Below are 21,958 nucleotides of genomic sequence, written 5' to 3'. Positions count from 1 at the left end.
ACAGCAGATAACAGTGTCAGTGATAGTTACATCAGGATATGATTAAATACAAAATACTACAGATTAAATAACACTTGTGACAGATTACAGTACTCTGAAGTACAGTATTAAATGCAGTAAAATAGGGGGCAGATAAGAGCAAGTAAAGCGCATTTATGGAATAATAATAATAATAATAATAATATAACTATCCCAACAATGGGTTCAATTTTACATTAAAATCGGTGTCCACCGCAAGCCTCTACTTTATCTCAAAGCAGGCCTTTTTGGCAGTCCCTTTGGTTTACATGCCCCAAATCCTGGACCAAATAGGCAGACGCCTTCAATTCGAGGACTTGCGGCAGTAGGAGGTTATAAAGGACAAGCAAAAACAGACATTTAAAAGCGGGGCTTACAATGTGCTGTGTTTCTGTCATACAAAACACGATACAGCCGGATGATACTTTCACCGTAAGGAAGGTAACGTCTTTAAATACTGTATGTAATTTAACGTACGTCGTAGAACTAGGGGCGCCGTTAAAACTTAAAAATGATGCAGACTCGGTGTATATAATGTGTGTTTATAACGTTTATTTATTTAATTTATTTTTAATTTGTACCACGAGTTTACCTTGAAGCCGCGTGACCTTGAAACGAGAAGAATATTTTTTTTATGCTCTCGTATTTCCTTTTAAAATAATAATAATAATAATAATAATAATGAGTCCCATTGCACAACACTTTGATCCAGTCCAGGTTTTACAGTAATTCTGTGAGCTTAAAGGTTAAATAATAAATATGAATCAATAGCCCGCTCCAAACATATTTACATTCCTAGGTGCCATCTTATTTCGATCTTGCAAATGTACTACACATTGAGCAACGAGGCTTCTTTAAAAATATAAAAACCTGAGGAATGTGCAAACCGCCCACTACATTCAAAACACGGCAGTTTGTTTTGCGTCACGGTTTGTAAGTAGGTAGCTGCTGCTGCATTAAATTAGCAGCAAAGAACAACAATCAATAAATAAATAAATAAATAAAACACAAAACTAGGTTACTCGGTCTGTTTGAAAATGCAAATCCGGTGAAATCCGTCATTCGTCAGGTTCTGGGTTGTGTGTGTGTTTAATTGTATTTATCCAGGATCATTTCAACGGGTTCCTGGCCAGAAATAACATAAAATTCAACGGCAGAAAAAGAGACATTTAAACAGGACAAAAATATAACCTTAAAACAATCACACAAAATCAAAACTTTTTTTTTTTTAAATGGTCTTGTACGCATGATCCTGCGGGCCACAGTCAGTATACTTACTGACAGAATTTACAACCATGGTCGGATTTCAAATAAATATTTGAGTGATTTTTTTTTTTTTCTTGAAGAGACTTGTTTTTCATTTGAAGGTCAGGCGTTCCAGAGATGAGACGCTTGATATACAAAGGCACGCTGGCCCGGATTAGGTCTATATTTAGGCATTTTAAAAGCAGGCAGGTCATTTGATCTTAGTGATGCCTTCATCGCTCAGACCCATAAAGACTTGCCCTCTTTCGTTTCGTATCGGTTAATTTGTGTGTGTGATGTTTTAAGAACATAAAGTTTCCAAACGAGAGGAGGCTCCATTCAGACCATCTTGCTCGTTTGGTTGTTAGTAGCTTATTGATCCCAGAATCTCATCAAGCAGCTTCTTGAAGGATCCCAGGGTGTCAGCTTCAACAACATTACTGGGGAGTTGGTTCCAGACCCTCGCGATTCTCTGTGTAAAAAAGCGCCTCCTATTTTCTGTTCTGAATGCACCTTTATCTAATCTCCATTTGTGACCCCTGGTCCTTGTTTCTTTGTTCGGGCCCCTTGGGTCGACATTGAGAGAGAGAGAGAGAGAGAGAGAGAGAGAGAGAGAGAGACAGAGAGGAGAGACACAGACACACAGAGAGTTACTTGACATACCTGAGTTTGGTTTTGGGTGTGCTGAGGAGAGAGTTGCAGCATTAGCTTAAATACAGAACACAGGGCTGGATGTATTGAACAACTTTATTTACAAAAAAACAAACATTTTATTTTGTTGAATCCACAGCTGGTGTGTATAGATGACGTACGGTTTACAGCGAGGGCTGGCTCTCATGTAGGACAGTAAAAATGCAGTAAGATAAGACTGCACACACAACACGAAGATTTGGGGAAAATCGGGGCGGGGGGAGGCGGTAACGGGGACCGTGCGCCCCCGAAATGGGCTCCCTCTCCTCCTTCCTGTTGGGACGACTAAAACTTGAACTCTTTGTAGCGCTTGGCTCCGCCCCGGTTGTCTTGAGGTTGGGCTTTTCTCTTCTTTTGCTGGAGAGAAAGAAAGAAAAGATATTGACGGGGGTGTCGGGACACACTGATGTCATGACAGGTATCCAGATACCATCTGCGTCGCGATACATGCTTGTGTGATGCGCAGTAAGATCACGTGACCGTTTCACGACGGGTCGGTTTGTTTTATATATACAAGTGTCAAATTTTAAAGACACATGAAAGTTAAATATTCAGGTGACTATACATAGGAAATCAAAGGTCGGCTGTTTGATTGAAAATGCGTAGCATGGTTTAGAAACAGCAAACGTCCGTTTCCACAGGTTAGACGTGTTTATCCTGTTACAATGTAGAATTCCAGGAAATAAGAAAGAAAGTTATTTACTTTCATTTTGTCATGTTTTATTAATTTGTTTCTTTGGTTCAAAGAAAGAAAGAAAGAAAGAAAGAAAGAAAGAAAGAAAGAAAGAAAGAAAGAACAGACAGAAAGCACAAAGAATGAAAACTAACAGAAATAAACTGAAAGAAACAAACTGAAAGAAGAAACAAAGAAAAACTAAGACAAAGAATAAAGTGAAAGAAGAAACTAACAAAGAGAAAGAGAAACAAATAGAAACAAACTGAAAGAAAAAGAAATTAAACTGAAATAAAAACAAACAGAAAAAGAAAAACTAAGAAAGAAACAAAGAGGCTGGTGTTTGAAAGCTGGCGCTGCCCTCGGTCACCCAGGCTCTCGTACCTTCTGCTTGGCAGCGTGCTCGGCCACCATGTCGCTGAAGTCTTCCTTCTCCACCTGCGCTTGCTGCTCCCTCACGTGCTCCTCGTATTTCTGGGTCATGGCCATGGGGTCCAGCTCCAGCTCCTCTGGGGCCAGAGCCACCTCGACACCCTGCAGTTCCTGAGCGCTGGCCCCCTTCCGACTCACCGCCTACCGGGAGAGACACACACACACGGGGTCAGAGTCACCTCCACACCCTGCAGCTCCTGAGCGCTGGCCCCCTTCCGACTCACCGCCTACCGGGAGAGACACACACACACACACACACAGGGTCAGAGCCACCTCCACACCCTGCAGCTCCTGAGCGCTGGCCCCCTTCCGACTCACCGCCTACTGGGAGAGACTCACACACACAGGGTCAGAGCCACCTCCACACCCTGCAGCTCCTGAGCGCTGGCCCCCTTCCGACTCACCACTTACCGGGAGACACACACACACACACACACACACACAGGGTCAGAGCCACCTCGACACCCTGCAGCTCCTGAGCGCTGGCCCCCTTCTGACTCACCGCTTACCGGGAGACACACACACACACACACACACACACACACACACACACACACACACACACAGGGTCAGAGCCACCTCCACACCCTGCAGCTCCTGAGCGCTGGCCCCCTTCTGACTCACCGCTTACCGGGAGACACACACACACACACACACACACACACACACACACACACACACACACACAGGGTCAGAGCCACCTCCACACCCTGCAGCTCCTGAGCGCTGGCCCCCTTCCGACTTACGGATGAGACGTCGTAGATATGGGTGGACCCCATCATCGCCGTCCCCACCGACGCGGGCCTCTTCTCGGGCAGGACTGTGAACAGCTGGGGCGTCTCGTTACTGCGGAGGAGGAAGAGGAAGAGGAGGAGACTCATGAAACCGCCCCGACAGCTCGCTGAGTTTCCAATCTCTGTGCGCCCGCTCTGACCACACTGCTGTTATCGATACCCCAAAAAGCTGTGGCCAAAAATGGTTTTTGAAATCTCTTTGCAGATGAACGAACTCCTTTCACAAAGCAGAATGAAAGAATATTTTTTTTTAATTTTACTCAATCCTAAAATTCTAGGTGATGCAAAACTGGCCACAGCTGTAGATGTATATGTAGGGCAGCAGTGTGGAGTAGTGGTTAGGGCTCTGGACTCTTGACCGGAGGGTCGTGGGTTCAATCCCAGGTGGGGGACACTGCTGCTGTACCCTTGAGCAAGGTACTTTACCCTAGATTGCTCCAGTAAAAAACCCAACTGTATAAATGGGGAATTGTATGTAAAAATAATGTGACATCTGTATAATGTGATAACACACACACACACACACACACACATTATATATATATATATTATATATACACACACACACACACACTATGTCCCTACTGTATATTTAAGTGACCATAATATGTATATTTACACTATTCTTTCAGAAAGGGAGATTTTCACAGGCAACTTTCTTTAAATTTCAGTGAAATCTGTGAAAATGAATCAAATACAGTCTTCAGGATAGTTACCCGTCCATGGCTTCCTCGATTTTCTTCTTTCGGAGTTCGATGAGCTCCGGGGTCTCCATTCCTGCCGGGACAGACGTGAATCCTCCGGGAGTGATGAGCCCGCTGGAAAAGGAAAGAGCCGCGCTGTGAAACCCCGCCCCCATCGGAACCTCCCGTCAGCAACTGCACCGTGAAACCCCGCCCCCATCGGAACCTCCCGTCAGCAGCTGCACTGTGAAACCCCGCCCCCATCGGAACCTCCCGTCAGCAGCTGCACTGTGAAACCCCGCCCCCATCGGAACCTCCCGTCAGCAGCCGCGCTGTGAAACCCCGCCCCCATCGGAACCTCCCGTCAGCAGCTGCACCGTGAAACCCCGCCCCCATCGGAACCTCCCGTCAGCAGCTGCACCGTGAAACCCCGCCCCCCATCAGAACCTCCCGTCAGCAGCTGCACTGTGAAACCCCGCCCCATCGGAACCTCCCGTCAGCAGCTGCACCGTGAAACCCCGCCCCCATCGGAACCTCCCGTCAGCAGCTGCGCGGTGAAACCCCGCCCCCATCGGAACCTCCCGTCAGCAGCTGCGCGGTGAAACCCCGCCCCCATCGGGACCTCCCATCAGCAGCTGCGCAGTGAAACCCCGCCCCCATCGGAACCTCCCGTCAGCAGCTGCACTGTGAAACCCCGCCCCCCATCGGAACCTCCCGTCAGCAGCCGCGCTGTGAAACCCCGCCCCCATCGGAACCTCCCGTCAGCAGCTGCACTGTGAAACCCCGCCCCCATCGGAACCTCCCGTCAGCAGCCGCGCTGTGAAACCCCGCCCCCATCGGAACCTCCCGTCAGCAGCTGCACTTTGAAACGCCCATTCTAAACCCCGCCCCCATCGGAACCTCCTTAACTTCACTGGGAAAGTGGATAAACTTTGGGAGAGACAAGACTGTCTGACTGGGTTAGGATACTTTATAAAAAGCTGCAAGCTAGAATGAAGGCTTGACCACCAAGTGTGGAAATTCACTCGGATCACAAACCCCTGGTCCGGGGGCCCCCTCTGCTGTGTCTGCTGGTTTCCATTCCAACTGAGCTCTCAATTACTGAACCAGACCCTTCATTGAACTGATCGCTCGCTTAAATTAGACCTTTTTAATTGTTCTCAGCTCTTAAAAACAGCTGCAGATTTCAAGTTACTTATAATCCCCCTCCTCCCCCCTCGTTCAAGGCTGACCTGTCCGCAGGGGTGATGAAGCCGCTCTCGTCTGGCTTCTCCTCGTCGCTCTCCTCCTCCTCCTCTTCCTCGCTCGACTCTTCGTCAGAGGCCTCCAGCTCTCCCCAGGGGGTGCGATCGATCTCCTCTTCCTCCGTCTTCGTCTGTAAACGGAACGGACAGCGACATGGAGCCCTGCGTCAGATCAGCACGGAGCACACGCCGCCACACAAAAGCATTTCTTGTTGCAAAATATTTATTTTTTTGTGGCAAAATTGTTTTTTTGTTGCAAAATATTTAATGTTTTTTGCAAAAAACTAGTTTTGTTGCAAAATATTTAATGTTTGCAAAAAAACTAATTTTGTTGCAAAATGTTTTTTTTTTTTTGGTTGTTGCAAAATGTTCTTTTGCTGCAAAATGTTTTTTTGCAAAAAAAAATTGTTGCAAAATGTGTTTTGTTGCAAAAGAAAAAAGAAAATAAAAACACGCTTTCATGTTCTGTATTGAATGACAAATTTACTGCAAACCATTTTTTTAAGGATGCAACATTATCATTTCATTTTACAATCCAAATGGCAAAAACTACAGCGTCGCGGCTCCTGCTCATCACATTAGTTTGTAATGGGCTGCTTTAAAAGACCCAGATTAGCACTTGAGCTCAGACAAAAACGACCTTAATAAGGGTCTGTGAAACCAGCTTTAAGAGATAAGGATTACAAGTTGGGATTACAATTCACAGCTGCATTTAATTCAAGATGAATATTTAAAACACAGAATAAGAATATAAGAATTTGTAAAAAAAAAAAAAAGAAGGTTGCGTACCTGGAAGTCTCCGGCATTGGTCCCGAAGACGTCTCCGTACAGCGGCTTGCCCATCTCATCCACGGGAGGTTTCCCCCAGCCCCCAGCGTGATACCCGAACGAGCACCCCTGCAAACGACAGCAAACACCCAGGCGGTAACGTCTCGACTGCGGAACCCGCGCTGCGCGGCTGTGCTCAGACTCACACAGCCAGAGCGCAGGACAGTTCAGCAGCATGTTTATTAAACTAGAAACTCTCTTGAGGGAGAGCACACCAGAGACTAGAAGATCTGGCTTTGTTAAGAGAAACCAATCAGAGCTCAGAACTCAGATTCCTGTTCCCAGAGTCACGGGAACTTTTTGTGAAGCAAATACTCAAGAGTTTGACAGATTGGTGATTTCTAAATGCATGCATCTACATGTAAGATCTTAACACACACCTGTCTATATAAAATCATAACCATATATACATATATAAAAACATAAAACTAAAGATTCTTAGACACACAAGTCTTCAATTAAACACCAAAGAGCGTTTTACTGCGGTGTCTTTTTGGGTCATTGTCCTACCACAGGACTGTCACACGAGGGCAGTGCAGCTCACCTCTGGGATGGGAGAGTTGAGTCCCGGGATCTTCAGGTTGGGGTAGGAAGGGGGGGGCCCGTACCTCTGCATGGCGATCAGCCAGGGGGGGGGGGACTTTGTGAGAGTTCTGCAGCAAAAGACACAAATCAATGCATTTTATTTGATTTCATTTCGGGAGATTCACCCGCTGCGGCCGTGTCGTTTCAGTGAACCGACTCTCGTTCGCAGGGTGGGATGCTTCTGTTGTGGTTTTCCGATACGCAGAACCACGTCAGGGATGGGAATGAGACTCCCGCTGCACAGCAGTGTGATCCAGTCCTGGTTTCACTAGGAGTTTAATAATCAGACACACCCTGAGCTTGTTAGCTAGACACACTGGGGGCTGATCAAGCTGGTAGCAGTGAAACCTGGAATGGATCACACTGCGGTGCAACAGGAGTCTGATTCCCAGCCCTGCGTTTAAACTTAAAAGGAACAACGTTATATTATCACGTAATCTGTTGTGTTACTGAAAAAACCAGCTGCTGAAAAATGGACTCACATGACAGTAATCATACAATCCCAATGCATCTGTACAGAACAGCCCTCCCTTCAGCTCAAGCGTCCAACTCCCTGCAGCTACAAGCAATTACTTAAAAGCACGTTTTCTAACCAGGAGCACAGCAGCAGAAATCTCAAGACTCCAGCAGATTTTTAACTAGAAGTTCTAGTTTCTGATCCTCAAGCAACGAACAGGAATCTACAGGATTTAGTGGAATGCGTTATTCTCTCTACCCCCCCCCCAACCCCCACCACACATGGTTTCCCGCAAAACAAATAGAGAAGTAATAAAATAATACAAAATAAAATAATTATCTTCCTTACTGGTCCGACCGGCATTCCCAGTGCGTTCCGGAGCTCGTCCGAAAGATCTCCTGGTTTCTTCTCTTTCAGTCTCGTCTCAAACTCCTTACCCTGGAAAAACAAACACTCAGGGTTTTAGTCGGACAGCCAGTGCTTCCTTCAGCCTCTCCGCAGGGTCAGTCTTCAAACAGAGGAACTTCAGGTAAACACTAGACAGACGCGAGGAGAAACAGGGAAAGAAAAAAAACTACCTACGCTGGTTTTAAAAGACTTGACTGAAGTCTTTAAAATCCTAAAACGGGGTAGATAAGAGTTCAAATAAATAAATAAATAAATAAATAAATAAATAAATAGTTCAAATCTATTCGAATTTAGAAAGCATTTAATATGACCCTTTATCATTTGCGTTTCTCTATAAAAACAGCCGCCACCAAAATATCAGCCAATTTCACGATTTTACAGCAGGGGTGTAAAATGCTGGGTCATGCCAAGGCCCTGTTTTTTTTACAGCTGGGTTGCAAAGCTGACAGTGGTGGCATTTTGAAAGCGTGGTGCGTGGCACCCTACCTCGTAGTACAGATCCCCGTGGATCGTGAGTTTGGGCTTCATCTGCCACTTGAAGAAAGCGTCGTGGAGCTTCTGGTAGTCGATATCGATCTTGCCCATCTTGGGGCGAACCTTCTCTCTCATTTTCGTCTTCATGGTTTTAGCCTCTTCCTGTTAAAAAAATAAAAACATTCTGCGTTTAAACTCAGAGGATCGCAATCATCCCAGGGCTGGGAATCAGACTCCTATTGCACAGCAGTGTGATCCAGTCCAGGTTTTACTGCTACCAGCTTGATCAGCCCCCAGTGTGTCTAGCTAACAAGCTCAGGTGTGTCTGATGATTAAACTCCCAGTGAAAGCAGGACTGGATCGCGCTGCTGTCTCAGATGTCAGTGATGTAGGAGTCAGGGGGTCACACACATGCAGTCTCAGACCCCCACCTTCTCCTGCAGCGCCTCCCTCATCTCCTGGATGCCAGTCCTCTTGATGAACTCGGGCAGCTCGAAGGGCGGTTTCTCGATGCCCCTCTTGCCCTGCAGGTACTTCCTCTTGAAGCACCAGTGGCGTGGCACGGGCACCGTGTTCCGCGTGGCTTTCAGGTGGACCAGCAGCTTGGGCTCCTGAGCCGTCACGTCGTGCATCTCGACCACGTCCGGGCGCGCCACGAGCTAGTGAGGAAGCAACAAACAAAACATCATGTGTTAGTGACGCACACACACGGAGACAAGGAGAGAGACTGACACACACACACACACACACACGGAGAACCAGACACACACACACAGACAGACAGACAGACAGACAGACACGGAGAGAGAGACAGACAGACACAGAGACACACACACACACACGGGGACACACACAGACAAATTCTAGTCAAAACCTTTGATATTTAATTTCTTTCTGTACTACCATTACAGCTTCCGATAGACTTTTTTTTTGCGAGATCATTTTGTAGTTTCTTCGATGACATCACAACGTTAAAATAAAAGATCTAAATCATGTTCACACAGTTTTTTTTTTTTTGTGTGCGATGTCTCAATCCTGAAATCCCAGGCGATTTCAAACCCTTCAGCCACGGCTGCCGAGTGCAGCACCTTCTCAAAAACACCGCCTCTCCATCCCGGACTATTAAAACACTCGACAGCGCCGGATTTACAAACACTAATAAATAAAAAGAAAGCTGGTGGATTCGACGAGCCCTTGTACATGTCTGGGAGGGCGAGGGGAGACGGGCACTGCGCCCTGCGCGCCCACCTGCTTCAGTTCAGCCACCGTCAGCCTGTTCATTCTCCTCAGCTTCTTCTTCGACATCTTACTAACGTCACGCCTCAGGTCCTGAAAGAAACAAACACAAAAACACTCCCGTTTATTATTATTATTATTTATTTCTTAGCAGATGTCCTTATCCAGGGCTTACAATTGTTACAAGATATCACATTATTTTTACATGCAATTCTCCATTTATACAGTTGGGTTTTTACTGGAGCAATCTAGGTAAAGTACCTTGCTCAAGGGTGCAGCAGCAGTGTCCCCCCCACCTGGGATTGAACCCACGACCCTCCGGTCAAGAGTCCAGAGCCCTGACCACTACTCCACACTGCTGCCCCATTCATTCAGCAGACGTTTTTATCCACTTACAGAGACTAGGGGGGGTGAACTCTGCTTCATCAACAACTGCTGCTGCTGCAGAGTCACTTCCAATAGGAGCTCGTTTGTTTTACGTCTCATCCGAAGGACGGAGCACAAGGAGGTGAAGTGACTTGCTCAGGGTCACACACAGTGAGTCAGTGGCTGAACCAGGATTTGAACCTCCTGGTATCAAGACCCCTTTCTCTAACTGCTGGACCAGCGAGCCTCCTTCTATATCTCTGGATCCTCCTCTCCTGCTCTGCACTGGACTCGTCTGACCTCAGCACCTCGTTACTGGATCCTCAGCTGATGCGCTATCCTTGCACTATCGCACTGCTAACATGTCACTGTGGATACAACTCGCTGTGATCCTAACTTGTCGCCTCCTGGTTCATATTGTATTCTAGTAGTGTTATTATTTGCACTTGCTGTAAACTACACTGTGTTTAAATATGAAGCTTGCATTGTAACCCTGCGCTGCCCTGTAACAAAAAATCACCCATTCCAGGTTTTACTGCTACCAGCTTGATCAGCCCCCAGTGTGTCCAGCTAACAAGCTCAGGTGTGTCTGATTATTAAACTCGTGCATTAGATTCGGAGGTCATGTTCTCTATTTCTCGTTCTCCGTACCTCATCGCTGTCGTCATCCGAGTCGCTGTCTTTCTTCTCCTCCTCGAACCCCTTCTTTTTCACTGCCGCTGCTTCCAGTTTATCCGTCTTTTCAGGCTCTTTCTCCTTCTCTTTCTTCACATCGTCAGTGAGCTGCCGAGAGGAGGGAGGGAGGTAGGTAGAGAGAGATAAAGACACACGCTGCTTGTAGAATTGTTTTGCGAGAAGCCTTAAAAATAAAATCGCACGTAGGGCGATCACGAAAACAGCAAAGGGCGTTCTTTCAGTTTCAGCGTCTTGACGGTTTTGTTTCAAAACGCAGTTTTAAAAACGCAGTATCATCCCACAATCCCCCTCTCGAATTCTAATCAAACTCGCCAAAAGATAAATGCAGTAAAATGTACAGAAACATTGAAAAAAAAACGTGTAGAAACACAAACTCTCCCCTCTCTCCGGTCTGTCTCTGTCCAAGACTGGACCGCACGGCCCCCTGGGTAGCAGACAGCAGCTTGAACAGCACTGGACCGAAAAAAAAAAAAAAAAAAAAAAAAAAACGCCCCGAGCTGACCTTGAAGGCCTCGAAGATCCTCTTGAAGAAGATGAAGTTGGGGTCGAGGATCTGCGGCTCCTCCGTGACGTACTCTATCTCCACCTCCGGGGGCGCTGCCTCCTTCCCTTTCTCTCTCTCCTTCTCTCCGTTCTCTTCGCTCGCCGCTGCAGCCGCCATTTTCTGCTCCTTCTTCTTCTTCTTCCTGTTCCGCCTCTTTCGGTTTTTCTTAAAAACACAGAAACGAGACAGTCAATATCGCCCCCTTGCCACGACTGCAGTTACTGCAACACAACGCCTCTGGACAACACCTAGCAGTCAACTGGCCTTAAACAGTGTTTAAAAAAAATCACCATCACCCGAAACCAGATGTAATCTTACAAGTCAAGTGTCTTCACCAACAAACTCCAGGAGTAACTCAATGGATTCTACAGTCCAATGAAAGCTGCTGAATAATGTTCCCTTGTTAACATATTGAATTCCACCCCCTCTATATAGAATGAACTCCCTCAGCTTCATAGAGTCCAATGAAAGCTGCTGAATAATGTTCCCTTGTTAACATATTGAATTCCACCCCCTCTATATAGAATGAACTCCCTCAGCTTCATAGAGTCCAATGAAAGCTGCTGAATAATGTTCCCTTGTTAACATATTGAATTCCACCCCCTCTATATAGAATTAACTCCCTCAGCTTCATAGAGTCCAATGAAAGCTGCTGAATAATGTTCCCTTGTTAACATATTGAATTCCACCCCCTCTATATAGAATGAACTCCCTCAGCTTCATAGAGTCCAATGAAAGCTGCTGAATAATGTTCCCTTGTTAACATATTGAATTCCACCCCCTCTATACAGAATGAACTCCCTCAGCTTCATAGAGTCCAATGAAAGCTGCTGAATAATGTTCCCTTGTTAACATATTGAATTCCACACCCAGCGCTTTGCATGAAATGCTTTGTAGTTTTCTTTGATTACACTATGTTAAATAATAGATCTAAATTACGTTCATAATCTCTAAATGGGGTCTCAACCCTAAAATTCTAGGTGATGCAAAAAATGTTGCAGCTGCAGATCTATCAGCGACGACCAGGATAAACCGATCGCTCGGATCAATAAAATCGGTTTAGCGTTACAGGTTGTCCCGGTCTCGCTGTTCCTGTGTCGTCCCCCCCAGTGGACTCACGTCTTTTTTGGACGCTGTCGTCTCATCCTCCTCCGTCTCGGACATGCTGGCTGCTGTTGGAGATTTGACATCCGTTTCCATTTCCTTGTCTTCCTCTTCTGAAAAAAAAAAAAAAAAAAAAAAAAAAAAAAAAAAACACAGAACATAACAGGACAGGTTAAAAATAAAATTAAAAACTTTCACCATCAGCAACTTCTAAACACTCAACAGCACTGAATTTAAAAACGTAATTCTAAACTGACCAAAAAGTCCTGCTCCTAAATCTCTTTCACTGTGTTTTAACCCTTGTGCAACCAATCAAACCTTTATCTTACCCATATTCTGCAGGGTTGCTGGAAATCAGACTCCTATCGCACAGCAGTGTGATCCAGTCCAGGTTTTACTGCTACCAGCTTGATCAGCCCCCAGTGTGTCTAGCTAACAAGCTCAGGTGTGTCTGATTATTAAACTCCTAGTGAAACCAGGACCGGTTCACACTGCTGTGCAGCGGGAGTCTTATTTGCAGCCCTGTTCTGCATATTTCATTTATTTAGCAGACTCCTGCTTTATCCCAGGCGACTCACACAGGTGTTACAGGGCAGCGCAGGGTTACAATGCAAGCTTCATATTTAAACACAGTGTAGTTTACAGCAAGTGCAAATAATAACACTACTAGAATCCAATATGAACTAGGATGCTATGTATAATAACACTACTAGAATCCAATATGAACTAGGATGCTATGTATAATAATAACACTACTAGAATCCAATATGAACTAGGATGCTATGTATAATAATAACACTACTAGAATCCAATATGAACTAGGATGCTATGTATAATAATAACACTACTAGAATCCAATATGAACTAGGATGCTATGTATAATAATAACACTACTAGAATCCAATATGAACTAGGATGCAACATGTTAGGATCACAGCGAGTTGTATCCACAGTGACATGTTAGCAGTGCGATAGTGCAAGGATAGCGTATCAGCTGAGGATCCAGTAACGTGGTGCTGAGGTCAGACAATTTATATGAGAATGTTTTGTTGTAGAATTAAATTATAAATCTTGTGGCTACAGCCAGTGGAAGGTATCTAGAATTCAGTTTTAATTTGGGGGGGTTGAGTCAGTGGAAGGTATCTAGATTTCAGTTTTAATTTGGGGGTGTTGAGTCAGTGGAAGGTATCTAGAATTCAGTTATAATCTGGGGGTGTTGAGTCAGTGGAAGGTATCTAGAATTCAGTTATAATCTGGGGGTGTTGAGTCAGTGGAAGGTATCTAGATTTCAGTTATAATCTGGGGGGGTTGAGTCAGTGGGTTACCTGGCAGGACTGTGCTGAGCTGCTCCTGTCTCATCTCCTTCAGCTGCAGGATCTTCTCCAGAGCTTGTGGGATCTTAGGACCAACCATTCCGTCATCTCCCTGGAAACCACGCACACACACACACACACACAGAGTGTCAGAGAGCCCAAACTTCAACACACACTCCATCAGGTTTTGCATAGAAAAAAAAATGCATGCCAGAACTAAGTAAGCCTAAATCTCTCTCCATTCAATATCTATCTATCTAAAAAATATTGGGGGGTGGGGTGTACACAAAAAGGTTTTTTTTTTTTTTAAAAAAAAAAGGTATTTATTTCAGAAGGTAAAAGCATGTCTGCACCTCTCTCATGTCCTCTCCAGGGGGCGGTGGGGGAGGGCCTCTCTGTCTCTGGCTGGGGGGTCCGTGCGACATGCCCGGGGGTCCCAGCGAGACTCCAGGGGGCGGGGGGGCGCTGGAGTTACCTGCACAAACAAACAAACAAACACACACAAGACTGCGTCAGAACCTCTCCGCATTAACGTGAATTGCAGCGAGAAAATAAAACCGCTGTGATCAGGCAGTCGTGAAAATAAATGAGAGAACATCTGTGCTCCATTCTGCAGTTTTAAACTCAGAAGACTGACCACTTGTGCATTCGGAGATCTGCGTGCCTGGTTTCGTTTGTTTGTTTAGATTTATCCTTTAAGGCGCAGTAAGGACTCAAATTATAAAAATGAGTGAGCATCGAATACAGTCAGAGGTGGGCAGATTTGCCGAGGCATTGTAGCCAGTTTGCACTGGAAGTATAGAGGGTGTGAAAGTGTTTGTTGGGGTTTCTGTAAGCCGCACTGGTTTGGTGTCTAACCCTGCCTGGGTGATTTATGGTTCTTTCGACTCACCTCGATGGGGCATTTGAGGGATCTGGGGCATGGGGGGCATCTGGGGAATCGGGGGCATCTGGGGACCTGGGTCTGGGCCCCGGGGCCCTGAGACCCCTTGCTGCATCTTAGCCATTTCTTGCTGCTGCCTCTCGTGCTCCAGCAACACCGCAGCCTAGAGGTAGACAAACCAGGGGTTAAAAACAGCAGAGACAAAGCCAGCGGAAAACTAGCCTCACCCAGCCCTCCCACGGGACAAAGGAATCCAGCAGGGACCGTGTCTCCAAGAGGAGACTGAAAGAAATCAAATCAGGCAGGCAGTTACCCTCTTCTGCTGCTCCAGAAGCTCCTGGTCTTTCATGTGCTCTTCCAGGGAGCGTTCGCTTCCCTGGGGAAACAGAAACGGAAACAGAAAATCAAGCCACGCGCCGGGAGGTAAAGCGAGAGCGTCCAGTTACTGAGAAAAAAATCTGCAAGAAATTAACGCTGGGAACATGGCTCATAAATACATTTTAAAAAATGCAGTATATAGACTAGGTGCCCCCAGCTTCATAAAACTATATGAAATTATATAGATATCTCTCTCTATATATAGGGCAGCAGTGTGGAGTAGTGGTTAGGGCTCTGGACTCTTGAGCAGAGGGTCGTGGGTTCAATCCCAGGTGGGGGGGGGCACTGCTGCTGTACCCTTGAGCAAGGTACTTTACCTAGATTGCTCCAGTAAAAACCCAACTGTATAAATGGGGAATTGTATGTAAAAATAATGTGATATCTTGTAACAATTGTAAGTCGCCCTGGATAAGGGCATCTGCTAAGAAATAAATAATAATAATAATAATAATAATATATATATATATATATATATATTATCTCCAGCAGGTATCTGTGAACTCCAATGCTTAATCTCAGCGAGGTGCTGCCCCAATAAGGCAATTGTATACTGTAAAAAAAAAAAAAATCTGTAAGGAATTACAAGCGCGTCTGACTTAAGCGCACCAATATATATAAAAAAACAAAAACAAACCATACACTACATTCTGTGCTTTTAAATTAACAACCCCCTCCCCCATTAGGTGTGCTAACAAGGTCCGAGCCTCTATGTGCTGAATGGACCTTTCCTCGCTGCCACCCTCGTCTCCTGCGATGCAGTGTGTGATCTGGACAGTACCTGCTGCTGCTGCTGCTGCTGCTGCGCTCTCCCTTCCTGCTGCAGCAGCATGGCAGCTCGGTGCTGGGCGATCTTCAGGTGGTCTTCCTCCGACAGATTCGTGGGGTCGATGACGGGCAGCCGCAGGGGCGGGGGCATGCCCGGAGGTGGGGGGCCCACCAGACCCAGGGGAAAGCCCAGCGGCATCCCCTGGGGAATCCCGGGGGGCAACCCCATAGAGTGGGGGGGCACGGGCATGCCAGACATCTGTGGAGGGAGCAGAGAGGCAGGGAATGAAAACCAGGGATGGGAATCAGACTCCCAGTTGCACAGCAGCGTGATCCAGTCCGGGTTTTACTGCTACCAGTTTGATCAGCCCCCAGTGTGTCTAGCTAACAAGCTCAGGTGTCTGATTATTAAACTCCCAGTGAAACCAGGACTGGATCACACTGCTGTGCAGCGGGAGTCTTATTCCTCCTGCAGTATCATGGGAGGAAACTTGCTCCCAAGCGACAGACCACTAGATGGCGCTGGCTCTTCTATAGAAGTCACTTCAGCTTGTCTAGCCAGTGTTAGGTTTCTTTGGCGTGTGTCATCTGACCCGCTCCCTTTTTTAAATTATCCCCCCCCCACCCACCCCCCCAGAGGTATTTTATCTATTATCTTTTTTTGCAGAGCGGGTAACTCAGTTACTTAAATACTGTGTTTGTTTTTTTAAATAAATAATAAAAAAAAAGCCTCACCTGCACAGGTGAGGGTCCAGATTTATCTCCATCGTCGCTTCGGAAAACTGGCTTAGTCAGCAGAATACCAGTCTGAAAATGACAGCGAACACAGTGTAGTTTACAGCAAGGGCAATAATAACACTACTAGAATCCAATATGAACTAGGATGCTGTGTATAATAATAACACTACTAGAATCCAATATGAACTAGGATGCTGTGTATAATAATAACACCACTAGAATCCAATATGAACTAGGATGCTCTGTATAATAATAACACTACTAGAATCCAATATGAACTAGGATGCTGTGTATAATAATAACACTACTAGAATACAATATGAACTAGGATGCTATGTATAATAATAACACTACTAGAATCCAATATGAACTAGGATGCTGTGTATAATAATAACACTACTAGAATCCAATATGAACTAGGATGCTGTGTATAATAATAACACTACTAGAATCCAATATGAACTAGGATGCTGTGTATAATAATAACACTACTAGAATCCAATATGAACTAGGATGCTATGTATAATAATAACACTACTAGAATACAATATGAACTAGGATGCTATGTATAATAATAACACTACTAGAATCCAATATGAACTAGGATGCTGGGTATAATAATAACACTACTAGAATCCAATATGAACTAGGATGCTATGTATAATAATAACACTACTAGAATCCAATATGAACTAGGATGCTGGGTATAATAATAACACTACTAGAATCCAATATGAACTAGGATGCTGTGTATAATAATAACACTACTAGAATCCAATATGAACTAGGATGCTATGTATAATAATAACACTGCTAGAATCCAATATGAACTAGGATGCTATGTATAATAATAACACTACTAGAATCCAATATGAACTAGGATGCTATGTATAATAATAACACTGCTAGAATCCAATATGAACTAGGATGCTATGTATAATAATAACACTACTAGAATCCAATATGAACTAGGATGCTATGTATAATAATAACACTACTAGAATCCAATATGAACTAGGATGCTATGTATAATAATAACACTACTAGAATACAATATGAACTAGGATGCTATGTATAATAATAACACTACTAGAATACAATATGAACTAGGATGCTATGTATAATAACACTACTAGAATACAATATGAACTAGGATGCTATGTATAATAATAACACTACTAGAATACAATATGAACCAGGAGGCAACAAGTTAGGATCACAGATGAGACGTAAAACAAACGAGCTCCTATTGGAAGTGACTCTGCAGCAGCAGCAGTTGTTGATGAAGCAGAGTTCACCCTCCTAGTCTCTGTAAGTCACTTTGGATAAAAGCATCTGCTAAATGACTAAAATGCATAATATAATATTTGGCAGGTTTAATATTTCAAAAGCTACCAGGAACCGAGTCAAGTGGGAATGCTAAAAAGCCTTGACTGGTCATTATAGTTTTATTTGCTATTAAAGGATGATTAAAGGAGAGGAGTAGAGAGGTTATGATTACATATTATATTATATAGGAGGCTGTGTGGTCCAGTGGTTAAAGAAAAGGGCTTGTAACCAGGAGGTCCCCGGTTCAAATCCCACCTCAGCCACTGACTCACTGTGTGACCCTGAGCAAGTCACTTCACCTCCTTGTGCTCCGTCTTTCAGGTGAGACGTAGTTTTAAGTGACTCTGCAGCTGATGCATAGTTCACACACCCTAGTCTCTGTAAGTCGCCTTGGATAAAGGCGTCTGATAAATAAACAAATAATAATTAGCAAACCTGCATGCTGTAGCCCTTCAGTCGATCGATCATTTCCTCCCTGGGACCTGATGAGAGAAAGAAAATGGTCAAGTACGCACGAAAACAGGGACAGCGTGTTAGTTGCGTTTATATTTCGGTTATCAGTTCGGTGTGTCGATCAAAATCAATCGATTCCTTGATGTAAAGGACAACTAAAAATTCAGCCAAATACAAATCACACAGTAGATACACCACAAGCAAGCAAGCGCCCGTAAATAGCTACCGTGCCTATGAAATCAAACCGCTGGAAGTGAAAAAAATTGTCAAAAAAATAAGTAAATTAGCGATGGTCTAATTTAACTGATGACTTTAATAGGACCACGCATGCCACGAATCATATCTTAAATGAATGCTTAGTGGTATACCGCGTCTACCAACTTTAAAAGTAGATTTTAAAAAACAGAAAACGCAAAAACTGTGTATGAACCCATGCTATTAACGCCTAAAGGAGTTCTCAAATTTACATTTAAGAGTCTGCACACCTGCCCCGCCGTTTTTCCCCCACTAAACTCGGGATTATCTCCGGCCCGCCACTGAACTAAAACCCGAGGCCTTACGCAGACACCAGGCCTCTACCGCCGGCGCCGCTCAATTAATCTTACCCATGTTCGGGGCTCCGATTTCGGCCAGCTTCGCCTGCAGCTCCTGGATGCTCCAGGTGTTGAGCAGAGCGGCTGGGTTGCTCAGATCGGGCGTGTTCTGTTCGGTTCCCGGCGGTCCATCGGTCGCCATGGCTGGTTCCGTTTTCTCGTTCTCCAGGTTCGGGTATTTCGGTGCTGAAACACAAACACACGCGAGTGCTGCGAGAGACGCCGGACCGTCAAAAGAGCATCATGGGAACTGGAGTCCCTTCGTCTGAAAAGGCAAACAAAAAACTACAACTCCCATAATTCCGATTCTCTGTCTAGGTCGGTGTTATTAACTCGAACTGCGTCATCTGTTTTCTCCGAGTTTTGAACATGCAGCAATTTTAATATATATATATATTTTTAAAAGTATTACAGAATGAAGCAAATTTAAGTTTATACTAAAATATTGTGTAGCTCCTTACCGTGAATATTTGACATTAAATATTTAGTCTGCTGTAATCTGGTTTACAATTGGTCATATACTACGACATACATAGGTAAAACACAAAATGTTTTAAAAAAATGATTTATACATGTATTTATTTAAAAAAAATAATAAAAATGGTTGAAAATAAAAATGGTTATAAGTGCCCCATCCTTTATGATAGCCTTTGTATACATTTATCATATTTTTATATACTCAGTTGTGGTCTTTTTACGCAGTTATTTGTGTAGGTGATGTTATCCGCGTGCAAACACAACGACATTTATAAATTTGCAAGCAGTTTCTTGGTAAGCGATGCTTAGTACTTTCATTTATTATTACCGTCTCCACCCCAATAAAAAAAACACTTGCGCTTATTTTCTCGAATATACGGCATTCCTTTTTCGTTATTACGTCATATCTGCAGCTCTATCTATGATGCCGCAGGTTGAAATAAAGAAAGCCGTTTTTTTCCCCTCTCTCCTCTCTTCTGGGCTTTCATTCGGTTTGGGATATTGTCAAATACAAAAAAAAAACAACAACAGAAAAAAAGGAATTAATAGAAAACTAATTATAAATAAATAAAAACCTGCAGGGACTGAAGGAAAAATATTTATTTCAATATATATTTTTTTTTTTAAATGTCTGGTTCAGGGAATTCAACATCAAACGCTGTATTTGTAATGCGGCTGTGCTTGGGTCTGGCTTGGCTCGTCGTCACGGTTTCGGGACAGTGCGGACCCCCTCCTCAACGCCCCAACACCGTTTTAACCGGAGAAGGCAAACCGGACTACACCGAAGGAGCTGTACTCCGCTACGCTTGCCAGGTCGGGTTTGTAAAGACCAAAGCAGGAGATGCTTCAATCACTTGTAAAAACAAGGCATGGTCCGACTCGACCCTGGTTTGCGTGCCCAAAAGCTGCGGCTCTCCGGGCGAGATTCTCAACGGACAGTATGTGTTTACCGGAGAAGGCGTGACGTTTGGGCAAAAGGCGACCGCAGTTTGCGATAAAGGATACCAGCTATCCGGCAGCGGCGTCAGAAACTGCCGAGAAAACGGCTGGGACGGCGGCGTGCCTCAGTGCGAACCCGTTAGGTGCCCGGACCCCCCGGAGATCCAGAACGGACACATCAAAAACCCGCCCGAGCGAACCGTCACCTATAACACGGTTATAATGTACAAGTGTTCAGCGGGATACTACCTGGAAGGTGACCGCGACTCTGTCTGTGCCGAAGACGGGACGTACAACAGCGCCCCTCCGCGGTGTAAAGTGGTTAAAGACTGCGAAAACCCGCAGGTGAAAAACGGCCGAAAGGTCCAAGGTTTCGGACACAGTTACAAACAAAACAACGCAGTCAGCTTCGCCTGTGACAAGGGACACCGGCTCGATGGATCCAGCTCCGTTACCTGTCAAGGAAACGGCACCTGGCTTCCTCCGGTCCCGAATTGTCTTCCAATCGACTCCAAGTCCGAGTTAAACCCGGGAGGTCGCGCCGGTTCACTCAGCGCCGCACCCGTTCTACTCGGATTAATCACGATTGTGACTCTAATGTTGTTCAGCTAAACTAAAAGATGTTTTCACGAGCTAAAGCCTGTTAACTATTTATTTGTTTTTCTTGTTGCTGCGACAACATTATTATTATTATTATTATTATTATTATTATTAATAATTTTTGCTAGCTGTGTTAAAAATTGAAAATGATTTAGTCTTTTGTTCCAACTCCTGTTCTAACTTGTTTTAATTAATTAATTACTTAATTAAACCTCCATTCAGACCCTGAAGTAGTTTAATTATCAGTTTCCCTGTTCATTTTATAACGCGCTGTTGCCCGCATATTTAGAACAGGCTACTTCCTGTGGTTTGTTTTGTGGAACATTTCTTCATTAGCATAATGGACCGGGTTTATTTGTAATATTCTCTAACTACATATTGTTCTGATAACTCTGCTCCTAATTTATTTTCTACTTTTTAATGGGTTAAACCAGGATTAGACTGGTCATCCGGGACTGTGATGGGCCACTCCAGCCTATAACAAGATTGCATGCAGATTTAACAATACGGCTGAATTCAAAGTATAACGAGATTCTGCAAACTGTAGAATTGCTCAAGCACATCAGCTGGGGTGAGCGTGCAATAATATTCGTCATATAGTATTATATTTATTAAATGTGGTGTTGTTCTGTCTTCCCCTGCATTGTAATTAAAAAGTTTGCACTGTTTGGTAATGTTTAAATCTGTTTTAAAAAAAAAAAAAAAAACACGTTTGATTTTTGAAGTTCTGTTGATGCGGTATTGCTTCTGTAAAAGTCTTTACCTGTTTTGTGAAGCGGTCTGGTAAACTCCTCGTGTCTGGCAGGTAGGGTTCGCCAGCCTTTTCTCATCATTTTATAATCAGTAATTGCAGCTGAGGAAGGAGTTTTGAACCCTTGTTCCATTAGGTCTCAATCGTGGGGGGGGGGGTTGAAAAGACACGCACGCCTAATGGCCGAAACGTCTTTTCATTTTTCAAAACCATGTTAGCTAATACTGCACTCGTTTTTAAAAACCTAGCATGATTAGACTTC

At 44.5% G+C, this 21,958-nt stretch overlaps 1 protein-coding gene across 1 annotated transcript; it reads right to left on the bottom strand.

The window, feature by feature from the left end:
• Positions 1–1,992: 1,992 nt before the first annotated feature.
• On the bottom strand, positions 1,993–21,826 carry LOC117970627 (splicing factor 3B subunit 2-like). Its single transcript, XM_059012137.1, is given in 24 exon segments — positions 1,993–2,310; positions 3,011–3,199; positions 3,805–3,904; positions 4,569–4,670; positions 5,768–5,910; positions 6,569–6,676; positions 7,152–7,244; positions 7,246–7,260; positions 7,998–8,087; positions 8,544–8,693; positions 8,963–9,190; positions 9,780–9,860; positions 10,785–10,916; positions 11,332–11,538; positions 12,493–12,590; positions 13,803–13,902; positions 14,144–14,265; positions 14,683–14,836; positions 14,987–15,049; positions 15,830–16,075; positions 16,552–16,623; positions 18,319–18,365; positions 18,942–19,115; positions 21,709–21,826. Coding segments are annotated over 24 exon segments (2,856 nt in total). The 5' UTR covers positions 21,779–21,826; the 3' UTR covers positions 1,993–2,238.
• Positions 21,827–21,958: the final 132 nt, after the last annotated feature.

The sequence above is a fragment of the Acipenser ruthenus genome, chromosome 43 (genome assembly GCF_902713425.1).
Source record: "Acipenser ruthenus chromosome 43, fAciRut3.2 maternal haplotype, whole genome shotgun sequence".
Classification (NCBI taxonomy): domain Eukaryota; kingdom Metazoa; phylum Chordata; class Actinopteri; order Acipenseriformes; family Acipenseridae; genus Acipenser; species Acipenser ruthenus.
This window is presented reverse-complemented; position numbering and strand designations above follow the sequence as displayed.